The sequence below is a fragment of the Cyprinus carpio genome, chromosome B6 (genome assembly GCF_018340385.1).
Source record: "Cyprinus carpio isolate SPL01 chromosome B6, ASM1834038v1, whole genome shotgun sequence".
NCBI lineage: Eukaryota > Metazoa > Chordata > Actinopteri > Cypriniformes > Cyprinidae > Cyprinus > Cyprinus carpio.
This window is the reverse complement of record NC_056602.1, coordinates 25,515,722-25,531,751: the sequence shown is the minus strand read 5'-3', so window position 1 is coordinate 25,531,751 and position 16,030 is coordinate 25,515,722. Positions and strand designations below refer to the sequence as shown.

Sequence of the window (16,030 nt, the reverse complement as noted above, 5' to 3'; positions counted from 1 at the left end):
AGCATCTCGCTCAAGGGAACAATAATGGTTGCTTATAAATTGGCCTTCTGGGGTCTGTAATCTTTTGCATTAAATTACTTGTGCTGAGTTATGTTTCTAGGTAATTAACAACATTGTAGAAGGTTTTAGAGGTCAAAACTGCAAATACATGAAAATTGAGTTGAACCAATGCAACGGTCTACATAAAACTTTTACTTTTGACCTCCAAAATCTTTTGCAGTAAAGATAAAACGCCCATCTTCTCCTGAAGATAATGAACAAAAGTCAGTATGCTATTAAGAAGTACCTGAAGTGCAACTTTTGGTTATTTTAAGCAGGCTCAAATAATCCACACTCTCACAATTGGAATGTGTCATTCACAAAGTGCCAAACATTCCACACACTTGAATGGTCTTTTTTTTTTTTTTTTTTTTGGGGATAATTTGATCATGCTGTTAACCACCAAAAAGAACATAATATTTTCATTCTCTGTCCGACACTTGTTTACCTGAGAATACAATATGTTTTTGTTTGTAGGACAGAATTCACTTAAAATGTTCTTTCAGGAACTGGAAGATGTTTTTGGGAACCCAAATGGTTCTTCTGTGGTGGTATCACTGTAAAAATCACCTTTAGGAACGTTTGAGTTTTTGATACATTAGTATTTCTGTTCTTTTCTCTCTAGGGATGTTCCCTCTGTAGTAGACATGCTGCTTTTACAGATACTGTGTGTGGTGCTGAAACTTGAGCTAAAGAGCACTTGTGTTGTTGCACACTGCCTCTAGTGGACAATAGCAAAGTCATTCTGTCTTCTGATGACAGAAATTGTTTTATTATTATTTTAGGTAAATAATCTCTTTAATATTTATTTTAAAAATAAAGGTTCTTTATTGCCATCTGAAGAAATTTTAACATCAATGGAACCTTTCCACTGCACAAAAGGTTCTTTACAGTGGATAAAGCTTATTTAGATTATTAAATTGTTCTAAACGCTAAGAAAAAAAAATGGTTATTTTAAGAACCATTCATTGAAAGGTAATCGTTCTTCTATGGCATCACTGTGAAAACCCATTTTTGGAATCTTTTTTAGGAGTAACGTTTTTTTAATATATCTAATCTCTAATCTCTGGCTATGATAAGTCTTTTTGTATTTATTTAAATTCAGGTTAGTATCTTAACTGAACTGAATTAATATCTGTGGCATTTCTGTTGGTTTCCATACACAGGGAAAGATTCCCCGGTGCTGAGCTTGCAGTTGGTGATGAAATATTAACTCATTATGGGTATTTTAAGACATCTCATATCCCTGGTAAGTTACAAGAAACACGCTGCACCTCACATAAATACAGTTTACATCAGTAGACTCAGCAGGAGACACGGTCATACAGATTTATGCGGATTTTCATGTTTACAGAATGAAAGAAAACCTGATAAAGAATTCAGCTTTATAGGTTTACGAGAGGCTTGCATAAGTGTACGATAGTAACCCTGGTTTCTGCCCAATGTGTCATATTGACTCAGCTGGAGTCTGGGAAAGCCCTCAACTCTTTACAACATCTTTTCCTAACCTTTCTCATATCAGCTCACTTATTTGTTGTTTTATTTGTTAATATGACATACTCAGTGGACTTTCTCTTGACATTTACACATCCCTGATTTTTCTAAGAGAATAACTGACAGAAGCTGCTAAATCCAACAGTATGTGGCATGTCTGTGGTAAACAAACACAGCCGGTTAGGACAGTGCGAGTGAGGTGTGCTCCGACCTCCCTCTGATCCATGGTTTTCCATCTCTCAGGGTGGAGGGTGTGGCTCAGGAGCCCGTGTTCTTGGATCTGAGTCCAGGCCATATGGCAACTAAACACTTGGGAGCAGAAAGGAGATTTGAAGGCTGAATACTAATTCCACTGGTGCGCCGCATTATACAATAAAATAGGCGTTTTCTAATCTAGGTTACAAGTGGCTACCAGTATGCTACTTCCAGGTTAGGATATAATTACACAGTATCCACTGAAAAAACTGTCAGAGTATATGTTTTGCAAATACTAATAAGCATAAAATATGATGTAGCTTGTCAAAGTGGTTTTCAGAATTGCAAAGCAATGCTATGAAGCATTCTGAAATGGCTGGGTCAAATTTCACCACTAAATTATTACATTTTAGGTCAACTAAGATTTTTATTCTTATTTATTTACTTTTTACATTGGAACTTTATTTTCATAACAATTAAGCAAAGTAAATTAATATTTAACTGTTTAGTAAACTTGTCAAGTACAATAATAAATATACATCATCTGTTGCCCTAAGTTCAATTAAAAAAATCTAATTTAATTTAAAAACATTATATCTGGTCCAAATGATTTTAATTATTATAATGAGAATTTGGGTCAAGATGTGCTTAATTGTCATTTAAAAAAATAAAATTAAAATAAAATAAAGATTAAGAAAAAAAAATCTTATAAATTGGCTTCATTTTCTAATGTAAAACATCATTTTTATCTTTCATCTTTCTTTTTTTTTCTTTGAGTTTGGAATGAAATATGACCCAGACATTTCCTTGTGAGATTCATCCATACAACCAAAAATATGCTCTTGTAAAACAGTGAAAATATATGTGCATTATATTTCAGGGCACTGCCTTTAGAGGGCATCTGTGCTCTCCTTTACAATGAAACATTACCTCGGGCAGCACCAGCACATGGTAGGATTGAGATGAAACAAGAATTTTCCGAAATTTGAATCTGTGTTTGTACCCTTACAGCATTACATATTGAATCTAGCACTGCTTGAGTAAAACGAGCTGGAATATCTTTTTATAGCCCATGCAAATAGAGTCTGTACCTTTCTGACTCCCAAATGAGTGTCAGTCCTCATTCATATAAATGATAAAACCAGTTTAGATTTCTAAACAGCACAAAGAAAATGCATTTAGAAAGGAATCATCGTTACTCAGTGTCCAAACAGCTCATAGTATTGTGATATGAGAGTGACTCAAAAATAATCAGTACTCTATGAATATATGATGGATTGGAGGCATTTGCTGCTGGAAATCTTTCGCCTATCCCTAAATATTTCACAAAGGTGTCAAATTTGATCCCACACCTCCTGCTCCCTGTCATCTATTCTGAACATTCTGTCCTCCTCCTATTGTCACTTAGACACACACACACACACACACACTCGCATTCTCTCTTTCTCACTTCGCACGCCTTTAACTCTCCAGAGCTTATGCCGATATACATTGACAGTCTTTCTGCACCAGCCTTGTCTATATCCTCCTCTCAGACATGCATACAGTTTCCCATCTATTTTGCTCCCAAAGAAATGGCTATTTTTAGCACAGCCTCCTCTCTGTGGAAAGTGCAGAGGACTATATGCTGAGCACTTAAAGCGGAGTAAAATCAAAGATGCTAACAGGCACCTGTCCCTGAATGGTTTGAAGCTACCAACCTTTTCCTCTGGATGAGCTAATAATATCGACATCAAAAAGCTCCCGGTGTTCTGAAACAGCGCAATGCCGTCATTATTTCCTTTTCTAAAATTGTCTGCCAAATACTAGCTCTGAGCATCTCTATGACATTTAGACAATGCACGACAACATTGAAAGGAACAAGCAACACAGCTTTCAGCTTTCATATATCATCTTTGTTGTATTTGCAGTATTGATCATTTGGAAGGGATATATGCATGTCTCGGTCCATAGATTGTCCACTGGTGGTGCTTGTAAAGTGCTTTTTTTTTTTACATCGAGTAACAGTGAAGACATTCTGTTTTTCAGTGCTTGCTTCCTAAAAAACATGGCTGCATTTAAGAGTGAATATTACTGGATCACACTAACGGGAGTGTAAAACGTTCAGTGTCTTGGGGCTTGTCCTTCACAGCCAGAATGGGTTGAAATAGACTCTCTACCAATTGAAGTGTTTGTATAAGTCTAGACATCCCTCGGTCTGGCTGTTGAGCACATGGATATACACACATGGCCAAACACACATATACAACACTGTATTGCATAACTAAGCAATAGGAGAGACTTTCTTTCTTTCTTTTCAGGCTCAACAACATGGGATGGACAGATACAGGGCTTGTCTCAATCACCGCAGCCTACTTATGTCCTCAAGGCCAAAGGCAATCAAAGCATAGTACAGTTCTTGCAACTTCACTGTATTTTAAACCTATATCAGAATCTCACAACAGTACATTTATCCTTTAATTCAACATGAAACCTAAATATTTAATAATGTTCTTGAATTAATGGTTTATGAAGAGAAAAAATTTAAATTATGTTGCTTTTCTAGCTATTTGACTCTAGGTTAACATTGTTATCCAGTAGCTAAATAGCTATTTAGGTGTTGTTTTGGCAAACTTGCAATCTGTTTTGGATCTTTTCTGGTTTAGAACACTTAGTTTTCATGATACAGAATTTTAAAAAGTGTTTGCCATTGAATATGAGAAAAAGTAGTAGTACAATTTAAATGTAAAATTTAATTCAATTTAAAAATATTACTGCTCTAAATCTGTGATAATTCGAATTTAATTAATAATTAAAATATAGCTTTACTGGATGGAGACTTCATGGTTATATGGTTTTAATTGAATTTGGCCTGTAAGCTTTTTCTCTCCGTCATTTTGTAAACAAAAACATTTGTGAAGACAAAAAAAAATAAATAAAAAAATAAGATTGCATAAGTTGATGCACATCCTTCTAAGATGCTAACAAATATGTTTTTGTGACATTCAATGCTGTCATTTAGCATTTCAAATGACATTTAGAAAATCAACACACAATCCAAACATAATACGAGAAACTGGTGCACCTGCAAGCAAAGCAAAGACTGCGTTTTTTCAGTGTTTCTCAGACATTCCTGTCCAATGAGGAAAAAAAAAGAAGGCTTCATAGAGGTACTGTTATAGCCCTGACATTTAACACTGCCAGGTCTAGCACCAAAAGCATAACATATGTTATGGTCACACATTAAATATATAGTTACAGTGACAATGTTTATGTATGTGGATTAGGATGGTACATGTGATTCACCAACAGCATACTGTCCAATGTCATGCATAGAAAACCTGCTGTTTGCCTGCATTAGAGATGATGTGTGTCATTTCTGTTCCACTAGTGGAATTACAAAAATAATTGTTTTCATTATTATATTCCAAACACTCCCCATCTGCCATTGATTGAGCCAATGTTGCTGTTTTGCTGCTTACATATCAGAGCAATGATTTTTGTTTATATTTTTTGGGGAAATTAACCCACAAATGGATTACTGACAGAATTATTTTTTTTTTTTTTTACATAAAAAAGACACACTTCAGCTTTAAAGCATCCAAACAAAAGTTTAGTACATTTCTTAGGCACTGGCTATGCACTGTGGGGCGTCCGTTTGGATAGATTGGTTTAACATTCAGGATTTTACACTTTGTTAAACCTACACGAATTGTGTGTGTTACAGTGATGTCTATATTCTGAATTTAAATGAAAACATAATTAACAGCAGCTGTGAAACCAGTATCTGCTTCTAAATTAGCAGCATCAGCAAAAAGTTGCTTAAAAAATATTAGAGAGACGAAGATAAAGGCACCTGCAGCCCAGGTGAGATATTGGAATAGAGAAACCTTCTAATGGTACACAGTCACATCAAATAACCATCAATCCATCCTTAAACAGGATTTTGCATCTAAAAAGTCAATAGAATGAAAACAATGAGATTTACTGCCTTGATAATGGCTATACTTTTAAGGAAAAGAAGCAACAACTGTGGTTGGAGCCTAGCCATTTGTAGAAAGTCAATCAAAAGAAGCCAATATTGACTTCCATAGTGTATTTCTGTTGATATATTGTTTTTTGGCATTATACAGTCTCTTCATCATAAGAGAAGCAAGTAAGCATGTAAGTCTAGATTTCAAGGTCACCTGAAGCTAAGACAATCAGAGTCCCAGCAATCAATGCCCTAATGCTGCACTGTCCATCCAAATGCATTGCAGAGTGTCTTTTCATTCTTTCAAATACAAAACAAAACCTGAAAACTGAAAACAGCACCTTTGGATCACAATAAAACTTTGCAGATAAAAATAGATGTATATATACAGAGCAAGATACACATTTTTGTAATATTTTAGCTAACTAGTTTCTTTATCACTTTCTCTTGAGCTTAAAATCCATGCCATTAGTATTGTTTTGAGGCCATGCAACACTAATACCGGTGTTTTTCTCGATAAAAGGCAGTAAAAAAGACAAAACGTTTAACAAGCTCTATCAAGGCTTTTCTAACATCTGAAAATGATTTCAGGATGATAGACAAGTCAGTGATTAAAAATAATCTGACATCATTGCTACAAATTTACCAGGGGACATTTAAGTGTGAACTACAATATGGCTCATTAAGTGACAAAGTAATTTGAATATCAACTACATTTTGAACCATCTCTGCAGCTTGCAGCAGAAACAATGGGAATATACACTGAACAGTATGCTCTTACACAAAATACATCAAGCATTTTTTTTCTGTGGCACTAGGGTGTTATTTTGCTTATTTTTCATTTAATGTGTTTTGTATGCTCCTTATCCTGAAGAGCTGTAAAAAAAAAAAAAAGATATGAAATGATAAAAGAAAAGCCACTGAAGCACAGTGGACACAGACAACGTAGACTATAAATAACATAAAATATGAGATGAAGAGACATTCATCTTGTCTTCAAAAGCTTTGCAGCAGGATAATCTTGAAGGAGTAGATACAAGTGTTGTCCATACATACGTATTTTGGGTCCACACACAGCTATCGACACAAAAGCAGGCAGTTTTCAATGACATTCCCAGCCTGATCACTACAATATCGCTAAAATGACAGACAACTGTCTTGAATCGATGTGAATATTGGTGTTTAACAAGCAGTAGGAGAGTGGACGAAACTTCTGTGAATATTCTTTGCATCATATACATGTATTGCATGTGACCGCAAACTTTTTTAACAGCAGATGGAGCACACAAATGACGTTTCTTTGGCAAAGCTTGGCTTTGAGAGTAAGATGTTGATGGAAATATACTGACAGTCATATGCTGTTTATTTGTGTTCCACAGTTCCGTATAAATACTTGGCTTCTGATCCGGATAAGGTGTTGGATGATATAGATGACTCCATGCAAACACTGATGAATACTGTGATTGTGGACGGACCTGGATGTAGGGTTGGACTTTTAATGAGGAACTGGAGATTGGAAATCTCATGACAATAACTGAGGCGTTCAACCTCACAATCCTCCTTAGAACATGGCTTACTATAGTCCTTTTATAATTCAATTTGTACCTGCTCCTCGAATTACTAGACATCTGTCAGCATTTTTTTGATATTAACATAATTTGTATTAGCTAAAGTGCAATTGGCTGTCTTGAGGTTCTCTTCCTGAAAGTCCTCGTTGCTGTTGTTGACCCCTTCTTGGATTTCCATGTAGTCCGACTTGCTGATAGTGGATCCACTTCGACTTCCCTTCAGCTCTTCTTGGGAATCGGCTTTAGAGACGGTAACTTGGAGATACTGTGCTTGCTCCTCGCCTTCTGTTTCTCGATGGTAGAAGTAGTTGAAGTTGGAAACAATGACGGGCACGGGAAGGGCGATGGTCAAGACGCCAGCGATGGCACAGAGGGATCCGACAATCTTTCCTCCAATGGTAGTAGGCACCATATCTCCATAGCCAACGGTCGTCATTGAAACCACAGCCCACCAGAAAGCATCCGGGATGCTGTAGAACTGCGACTCAGGCTCGTCAGCTTCTGCAAAGAAGACGGCACTGGAAAAGAGGATGACTCCAATGAAGAGGAAGAAGATGAGTAGACCTAACTCTCTCATGCTGGCTTTAAGGGTCTGGCCAAGAATCTGAAGTCCCTTCGAGTGGCGGGAGAGTTTGAAGATTCTGAAGACTCGTACAAGTCTAATGACCCTCAGAATTGCGAGAGACATGGCTTGTTGCCCTTGCTGCCCGTCCTCTGCTGTCTCGGCCAACTCTGTCCCCAGCGTAATGAAGTACGGAATGATGGCCACCACATCAATCATGTTCATTATGTTCACAAAGAAGCTGGCTTTACTAGGACAGGCAAAGAAGCGCACCAAGAACTCGAAGGAGAACCAGATGATGCATAGCGTCTCTAGAATGAAGAAAGGGTCTGTGAAGTAGGTTGATGTGTAAGTGGTTGTAGAGTTAGTGAAGGCAGCTGGGACTTTGTGCATCTCCTCCTCATCGCTGCGGAAGATGGGCAAGGTTTCCAGGCAGAAGCTGACGATGGAGATGAGGATGACCATGACGGATATGATCGCTATAATCCTGGCTGGTCCAGAACTTTCTGGATACTCGAATAGCAACCAGACCTGCTTCTGAAACTCATTGTCAGGCAACGGCCTCTCCTCCTCCTTGATAAAACCCTCGTCCTCCCGAAACATCTCTATTGCTTCCTCTCCAAGCTCGTAAAAGCGGATCTCCTCTGAGAAAACGTCCAAAGTGACATTGACGGGGCGCCGCAACCTTCCACCCGATTGATAGTAATAGAGGATGGCGTCAAAGCTGGGACGGTTTCTGTCAAAAAAATACTCATTCCTTAGCGGGTCAAAGTACCTCATGCGTTTCTTGGGGTCCCCGAGTAGTGTTTCGGGGAACTGTGAGAGGGTCTTGAGCTGCGTCTCGAAACGCAGACCCGAGATGTTGATGACCACTCGCTCACAACACTCCTGCTCCATTCCAGGGTCATAGTCCTGAGGAAGACCAGGGTGTGCTGCCGCCTCATCTGAGGGGTCGCCTGTGGCCACAGTCATTATGCAGGAGGGTGAGGCCTGCACTTTTCACGGAGGCAGGGCACCACAGGGTGGGAAAATGCAAGGAATCCTCACGGAAGGGAGCTTGACACCGTAGAGCACTAAGGGCCACAGCGTGCTACCGGGTGGGTTGACTGAAAGACAACAAAAGATCTATGAAGACAGCATTCAGAGTCTATACTGTGTATATATATATATATATATATATATATATATATATATATATATATATATATGTCTACAGAGGTTCTAAAGCACGTGTCAAACTCTGGTCCTGAAGAGCCACTGTCCAGAGTGTAGCTCCAACCAGCAACAAAAAACCTGCCTGGAAGTTTCTAGGGAATCTGAAGACCTTGATTAGCTGTTTCGAGTTGGATTTGGCTCTCCAGGAACTGTATTTAACAACCCTGGTCTAAAGGCTTTCTGCAAAAATAGTAGGGTGAATGCAGGTAAAGCGGGACACTTTCTGATAATGTGTCATTGGTGTTGTTTTAAAATATGACGAAAATGACTTACCCTTCCAATAAATACATTTTAATGTAGAAATTTGTTTTTATGATTAAATCTTCAATATACCATATGGAGGGAAAAAAATACTATTAAGTATATAAATAAAAAACTTCAGTGTCCTACTTTGCTTGTCACTCTAAGGGAAAAAAAGAACTAAGAAAACAGGTAAACCTTCTGCATTATGTATGAATAATGTTTATAAAAATGTAAGTATGTCCCTAGTATAATATTTAGGAGAGCGACCACACATGCAGTACACAACAGCAAAGCTGAGGCACAAAGTAGATTTTAAAATATGTACGTAGCACAATGTATATAAAACAGCATATTTAGTTGCAAAGCAGTTACTTGGTCGTCTTATAGAAAGCACCACAAAATGAAGCGCTTCGTTAAGCCCTGTCAGTTCTTTCTGTTTTGCTGCAATGGACAAATATCCATTCACATAAAACCGCATCTCTCACAGTGCAGTCATGTGAAAGAGGCCCTTCTCTATGAGACATGCACATGCTACATAACCATGTTGTATCCATTCAGTGCATTCCCTATCCCTTTCTCCCTATCCTTTTCCATGAAATACCTGAATGTTCAAAGAACCACATATGGCTTGCTGTTCGTACATATTTGTCGGATGCATTTCAATGGAATGTTTTTTGTTGTAAAAGACGGTGGCATGATGTTAAATATTCAGCAGAAGCAGCCTATGAAATATTAAACTGCAGGAAAATACATTTTAGGCTTAAGATTTGGTGGTCTCTCTCTTTTTACTCTTTAGATCCCTTCACATTATATTATACAAGATGCATATCTGCATATAATAGAATACACACACAAATATCAAATAAATGAATAAAGCATCCATGCATAATCAGAATTGAGACATTGTACCTGCTAGGATAAACTTCTAAATCACCCCTGTGGTTCCTCGGGTTCCCAGAAGTCACGACAGCCTTCTCGATGTGTGGATAGCACTCCGCCATCTGTGTGGCTGCGATGAAAAGGACAGACACACATCTGATTCCTTAAATCCGGCTGCCGCTGTCTGCTGTAGCTCTCGGTGCACCGGCGTATTGTGCATAACGGGGCAGGCAGGGAGGAGGAGCAGTGAGGTACAGTATGCGGGTGTGTCCTCGTTTACCCCAAAGCTGCCTTACAGCAGGTTGTTTGAGAAGGACAAGGAGGAAAGAACAGGAAAAAAAGCATATGATGCAAAGGAAGGAGGGTCTCTTTATTCTACATTTAAGGAGGCGTTAAGCAATCCATACAGGTCACCACAGCCTTTGCTAGAAAGGTTGCAACAAATGACAGTAGAGATGAATGTGAAACATCTGCAGTATGCACAGCATTAGGCTTGACCATTAAGTAAGTATTAGTCTTTCAGGGATCACATCAATTAACTGGACAGTCAATTTGTAACATTAATGGAAACACTCTTTTAAGTGACTGATAAGCTACTGATAATTGTGCAATGTGTGAGGGTCAATGACAAAGCATGTCAGAGATAAATTATTTTCTATTTTCTATAAAGTTTAAAAAAAAATTTAAGTCAAAATTACATATTTTTATAAATATGATTTTTTTTTAAAGAATGAATAGTCAATAAGTTTTCCATTTGAAGTGATCATTATGTTATTTATGTATTTTGGTCACATGACACAAAAAAAAAAAAATGGCTAACAATTTAAAAGAAAGTATTATAAAATTAAGCCATTTTTAAAATACATAATTATAAAAGAATATACCAATATTATAAGAATTTCAGCCTTTTAATTCGATTTTTTTTCGTTTTTTTTTTCAGGACAGTTACGCCACCAAGACATTTACTCTTTAAGCCCCACAAAAAATATCAAAATGACATTTAATTAGTTGTAATGATGTAATTGTCTGTATGAACTGCATTTTAACATTTTTAACTTTATGACAAGTGATAACATCACTGTTATTAAATGCATCACCGAAGAAGCTAAAGTTGTATATCATATGATTTGTATGTTTTATTCGCCAAAAATGTTATTTTATTTGACTGAATTTGACTGAATCAAGAAAATGATCCTTTATGTGACAGCTGCACCTTACCACTTTCTACATTGATACAGTATAAACGCAGAATCTGTGAAGATGTCACGTTGATATGGGAACAGATGCAGAACATCATACATAAGTCTGCAGCGACAGACGTCTCGAATCTCTTCCTACCTGTCTGTCTACACCGCTTGCCGATGTCTCAGTAGTTGTTGCGTTATGTTCACGCAACAAGCCATTAGTCAGTTAGTTAAAGCGTTAAATGGAATCTGCAGTCAGTCGTTGCTGTGCATACCAAAAGACTTCTGGATTACAGACACTAGTGATGGGAAGTTCGGCTCTTTTCAGAGAGCCGGCTCTTTTGGCTCAGCTCCCAAAGAAGAGCCGGCTCTTTCGACTCCTGACGCTCGTTAGGATTTTTTGTAGGCCTTTATTTACCATAACTTTAAATTACTGTTTGTGGTTGAAAACCCTTTCTGTGCAGTGTTTTTATGAGAATCCTTATATTTGCCAGCATTTATTTTGCAAACCATTCTTTTATTTGTTTTGTTTAATATTTTAATCAAACATTTTATTGCACAAATTAACAAACAAAATGCAAATAAATCCAAAGAACAGAACTAGAACCAAACTCAAGCAACTCGTACATGTCCTCAGTGATGTGCATTCAGAAAAAATCAGTTGCCTGAGCTTATTTTTTCACTGAAGCCTACTGGAATCTTTCTGTGATTACTCATAGAGTTATAAAATATGGACGTGCGAGTCTGTGACGTCACCATAGACTCCTGAAGAGCCGTTTTGAAGCTCTCAAGTGTGCAGAACGGGCCGTCGCCATCTTGGCAGCGCGTCACCGCGTGACTCTCCCGGATAATCGAAAATAGGCAAAAAGGCGGGAGCTGGTTGCTGAAGCCACGCCCACCTAGCGCGACGGCAGTGTCAATAGAGGCAATCACCTGCCACTCAAGTGACACGCCCTTAATTAATGCAGAATTTCAAGGCTTAATATTATTTAATCGGATGAGTTATAAAAAAAATTCACCCCCCTCACAGTTTATCATGAAGGGTGCTTAGCTATATCTCTAAAATCATTTTTTGAACCAGGCCTGTGAACGTTTTTTAACCTTGTAAAGTTGGGCATTTTAACATGGAGTGTCTATGGGATTTTTTTTTTTTTGCAGAATACCCCTCAAGTGTGAAGTATTCACTTCCTTATTGAGCTTCACGAGAGAGAGCGGGAGGTTGCCGCTCGGATATCTGCCCTGTTTCACCCCCCTCTCTGTTTTTACATTTAAGGTATATAATCACATCTGATTGGCCGCCGCGATGCGATTGCTGACCAATCAAAAACAAAGTTCTGCCTGAGGTAAGTTGCGAAAAAAAAAAACTGGGAGCCGGCTCTCACTCGATGCGAGCCGGCTCTTCTGATTCACTACAAAGCATCGGCTCTCAGATCCGCATCTTTTGCGCATGACACATCACTAACAGACACGCGCTCCGTCCGCGCTACCACTCCTCACTTTATCCGCAGAGTGGGCAGTTTAAAGGGGGCGCGTGTCGAGTGTTGTTTTTAGAGTTTTATATCTGTGGGTGCTTTGAAATGAGTGGAGGGTTCTCCAGCCTTAATGCACATCTATTATCACATTTATTTACTTTTATCCTGTCCATTGCTATGTTTAGAACTATGTCAATCATTGCTTTTTTGAGAGTGAAGCCTGAAACTTTAGCTTGTATGTGCCAGAAAAAACAAGTTTTATCTACCTTATTTTTTCAATGAAGCTCTACACTGGAATCTCTGGGTTTACACTTAGTTATAATGTGAGGATTTGCGAGTTTGTAGCACTGAACAAAACCTCTGGCGTTTTGTGGATTGTAACTTAAATGCCTCAGACTGGCCATTGCGTTCAAGAAATCAACATATATGTCTGTGACTGGTTACACTGCTCAAAGCAGAAAATGTTGCAGAATAAAAACATCTGATGCCACCACAAGTACTGTACTGTATTGTTTGCCAAATTTCACCAATGATATTATTACAGCTTCATCTGTGGTTCTCTTGCGTTATTTTGAAGGTGCTTAGCATTCTCTAGCACCTCGTAGAACCAGGCCTGCCTGAAGGTTATTATAACCTTCTTATGTGATAATGGAAAAAGAATGAATGAATTAATTTTTTAAAGCATACCCATTCCCTGTGTAAATCATTACCCTTCGGAAGATTGTAGTTCAGAGTCAGATACCTCTGATTTTTTATTTTTTTTAACAGATTTTTTGGCATTTAAGGTTACCTTTTTCCTTTGGCACTTTTTACTACCCCATAGTGTCAGCTTTCAGCTCATGTATTCCACTGGGAAATTTGATAAATTTGTATATAAATTTGTTGCATTTAACATTTGATGTACCGTACAAATGATTAAGCTAGATGTCATGGCAAATTAATTATTTGTTTAATTTCATTGGTGGAATTCTGTGTGCTTTCAAAGGGATGATTCTGAATACAAATTGTGCTGAGGGCTTTGTGACAGGCTGGTTGTTTTATAGCCAGAGCTTGGATGTCAATCACGCACACATGTACAGGAAATCTCTCTGACAGCTCAGCCGTTATTCATGAAAGCCAATACAAAGGAGTGTTCATGCACTTCGCCTTGCATTAGCTCACACTCTTTAATTAAACCGGAGAGGTCAGTGTAATTCTGTGTTTGGGTGAGATGTGTGTTTAAGACTTGCCAATGAAAAGAAATGCAAGTGTGAGCCAAACCCTATTGATCTTGGGTCAGTCTGAGGGTACACTCACGATCACACAAATATACAATTTCAGTCACAAGGGACAATCTGGTCAATGTGTAGTAGTTAAGCAGGACCAGGAGTGAAGACAGATTCACTGTCTTTATCTTTTAAGGCACCTATTATGCCCCTTTTTACAAGATGTAATATTGGCCTTGGGAGTCCCCAGGATGTGTCTCTGAAGTTTCAGTCCAAAATACCCAACAGATAATTTATTATAACAGCTGGACAATGTCGTTTTTTCGGGGTGTGTCTAAAAAAAGAGCTGTTTTGGAGTGTATGGCTTTAAATGCAAATGAGCTGCATATCCCCACCCCATCTCCAGAAGAGGGCGTTGCGTATACATCTCTCTGCATTGCATATCTACAGCAAATAACAGCCAGTAAAAGCAACATAACTGAGAGTGAGAGAACTGGTATTTAGCCGTACATATGAGAAGCCAAATGCACTGAAAGGGACGAAACAGCACAATGTAACAGAGCTCGCGCTGCGCTGACCTGCCATCGGCATGGATCAATTGACCGAGCCGCGCGACCACGCTACCATTGAATGGTGCAAACTAATCTCACAAGCGATCAGTTAAAAAAAACCCTTAATGCACGCACACAAATACGGTTAAAATGCTAAGCACTATAACGATATGACATTCACAAAGGAGTCTGGAGTGATACACATATTTAGGTAGATTTTGAGGCGCATGGTCCACTGCATCATCAGCAGCTCAGATGTTAGGAGAAAAGATTCTATGTTAAGTCTTAAGGCCTTTCACACTGAGCGTGATGCGTAAAAGGGAACACACCGAACGGTCAATTGATTGTTCGCCTTCTGCTAATTCACGCCTGCATGCTTGGTGGCGCCAACCAGCAGTGAATTTTTCCTTAAATATGTATCTCGTAAGTAGATTTAACATCGTTTAACAGCTGCTCAATATACAGCATTAAATTAAGATAAACAAGGTTCTACACCAGAAACACAAACTATCTATAATGCTAACAAGAATAGGCTACATCCTAAAACATAAATTGAAGTACAATTAGCATCAAGCTACACTTGAAAATCTTTGTAATTATTAATGTATTTGCTTACCCACTTTAAACCATCATCGAGTGCTTGTAATAACTTCCGACTGTGATCTTTAGTTGATGTTGATTAATAAGCAGACACATGCACTCTGTATGTTTAATAATGCTACACTGCTAATATTTGTCATAAACATCCTTTATTGCTATAAAAATACCATGAGCTGCATACAAAACACATACAGAAAATATATTGTCATAATATTTCATGTGTAGAAAAAGAGTGAATGCGCTCTGACTCATAACACTCGTGCACCTGGAAGAAGACAGACGGTGCTCTACAGTTCACATAATTCAGTGGAGAATTATTAGAAATGTTCTTCTGTATAAAGAACATGTGAGAATAAATCTGTTCTCAAATACCAACGATAACAATGCAGGGCTGTCAATCAAACCCCATGGCCCGGCCCTATGCAATGTGACGTCACACTGCATGGAAATCAAAACGGCAGGCCTAGTGATACTTACAGTACTTGGTTTAAAGGGGATTAAAAAATGAGGAGTGGGTGTGTGTTCACACACTGCCAACACACTGCCAACACACATCCCTTACCAAAAAGTAGTATACTTCAAGTTTATTTTATTAATTATACTTAAGTAAAGTTCAAGTATATTTTTAAGAATACTTTATGTAGCAAGTATACAAATATCAGTGTTCTAGTAGTATACTTGTAAGTGTACTGTTTCAAAACTCCTTGGGACTAAATTGGCCCACTTTCTAGTATACAAAAGTATACTTTTAAGTATACTTTAAGTATAACAGTAGTAAACTTTGAGTACACAGCTAGTTTACCTCTATGTTTGTAGTTTGTACTGCAATTATACTAAAAGTGAACTTATAGGTATACTGACAGTTTACTAA

General features: G+C 38.0%; 1 protein-coding gene across 2 annotated transcripts; it reads right to left on the bottom strand.

The window, feature by feature from the left end:
• Positions 1-2,441: 2,441 nt before the first annotated feature.
• LOC109113092 (potassium voltage-gated channel subfamily A member 2-like) lies at positions 2,442-11,625 on the bottom strand. 2 transcript variants are annotated; one of them, XM_042726482.1, is made up of 3 exons: positions 11,486-11,625; positions 10,178-10,438; positions 2,442-8,916 (listed from the first exon to the last, which is right to left on the bottom strand). In XM_042726482.1, the coding sequence occupies exon 3, from the start codon at positions 8,780-8,782 to the stop codon at positions 7,301-7,303; it is 1,482 nt and encodes a 493-aa protein (XP_042582416.1). In that variant the 5' UTR covers positions 8,783-8,916; positions 10,178-10,438; positions 11,486-11,625; the 3' UTR covers positions 2,442-7,300. The 2 variants fall into 2 exon arrangements, with proteins under 2 accessions (XP_042582416.1, XP_042582417.1); XM_042726483.1 differs by having other exon boundaries at positions 10,178-10,434.
• Positions 11,626-16,030: the final 4,405 nt, after the last annotated feature.